The following is a 1,407-nucleotide window of genomic DNA, read 5'->3' on the forward strand; positions in this document are numbered from 1 at the left end:
GTATTGGTTCTGGTGAACTGGTGTGAACCAACTGAATCCCATCACTGGAGATAGGTATTTGGATACCCTCCTTAAAACTCTGGCATCTGACTTTAGATGGGTCCTTAGTAGCTCTGTTGGGGTTGTGATAGGCACTAAGGAACAGGCTCAAACACTTATCCGTTCACAGCTACCTCACCAGGTCTTAAGCTGAATACGCAATTAGGTCTTGAACCTGTCCCCCTTCCTTAGGTAAGCCTACCTTTTATTGTGGGATTTTCAATCTAATTACTTTCATATCCCTACCTCTACAATCAGAGAAGAATTGGTGGACAAGAAAACTGAGAGTGCAGTACTGAGAATGCAGTCTGTGATTGAACTTGGGCGAGTAATCCGAGATCGCAGAACTATTCCAATAAAGGTTTGAAACTTTTGTTTTTTATATCATACAGACTAAATAATTAGACTTTGGGATGTTTTCTGAATATAAACACTTTTCAGCATTCGTATAATGTAAAAAATGTTTTTGCTAAGATGTCTGTGACTTAGTAGTAGCCAAGACAATCAAATGTTATACTTCAGATTCAAATAATACATTTAACATTCCATTTTTCTGTTGTTTAGAGCATTGATTGCTTAGTTAAATTGTTCCTCCTCTTTTTAACTCCTAGTATCCTTTGAAAGAAATTGTGGTTATACACCAGGATCTGGAGGCTCTTAAAGAGATCAAGTCATTAGAGAAGTATATAATTGAGGTAAGATAGCATCTCTTGGGTGTCTATATCAAACATACATCTTAAATTGAAATGCTATCATCTCTCCTTGCTTTTTTCATGTTTTCTTACCCCCCAGAAACCAGATCATTTTATGAAAACTGACATTATAAAACAATTGGAGAATGATACATTATATAACTTAAGTTGACACATAACCTTAACCATCTTAGCCAGAAATAGTCTTTTTTTGTTTTTCAGCAGTATTTATTAACACCTTGGCATTCATTACTACCAGGTGTATATTGTTAATAGTATAATTAATTTTTAAACTGTTTCAATTGTACACTGTCGAAGAAGATAGCGAATAATCAAAACGGGTATATTTTGTTTTACTTCAATTGAGTCTCGTTTGAGTTTTAATGTATTTTTTCTCTTGTGTACTAGTATAAATAAAAAAAAATTAACAATATCCATAAGACTTAAATGTGTTAAAGCTTGAATCCTAAATTTCTAAAAAATATTTGAGTGTTAAAAGGTTTCCAGAAGAGATCATTTATTTTAGCATTTCATGCATATTCTTTTTTTTTAAATCATTTTATTGGGAGCTCCTACAACTCTTATCACAGTCCATACATACAATTGTTGTGTCAAGCACATTTGTACTTATGTTGTCATCATCGTTTTCAAAACATTTTCTTTCTACTTGGTATCA

At 33.0% G+C, this 1,407-nt stretch overlaps 1 protein-coding gene across 1 annotated transcript in view; it reads left to right on the forward strand.

Annotated features, from left to right (window-relative positions):
• The window catches only part of IARS1 (isoleucyl-tRNA synthetase 1), a 118,415-nt gene that overhangs the window by 68,901 nt on the left and 48,107 nt on the right, over positions 1–1,407 (forward strand). The window contains exons 22-23 of the mRNA XM_004714603.2: positions 298–400; positions 651–734. Of these exons, the coding sequence (XP_004714660.1) occupies positions 298–400; positions 651–734 (187 nt within the window). The remainder of the gene's footprint in view (positions 1–297; positions 401–650; positions 735–1,407) is intronic.

This window comes from Echinops telfairi, unplaced genomic scaffold (assembly GCF_000313985.2).
Source record: "Echinops telfairi isolate 266 unplaced genomic scaffold, ASM31398v2 ScPeMD7_27;HRSCAF=92, whole genome shotgun sequence".
NCBI lineage: Eukaryota > Metazoa > Chordata > Mammalia > Afrosoricida > Tenrecidae > Echinops > Echinops telfairi.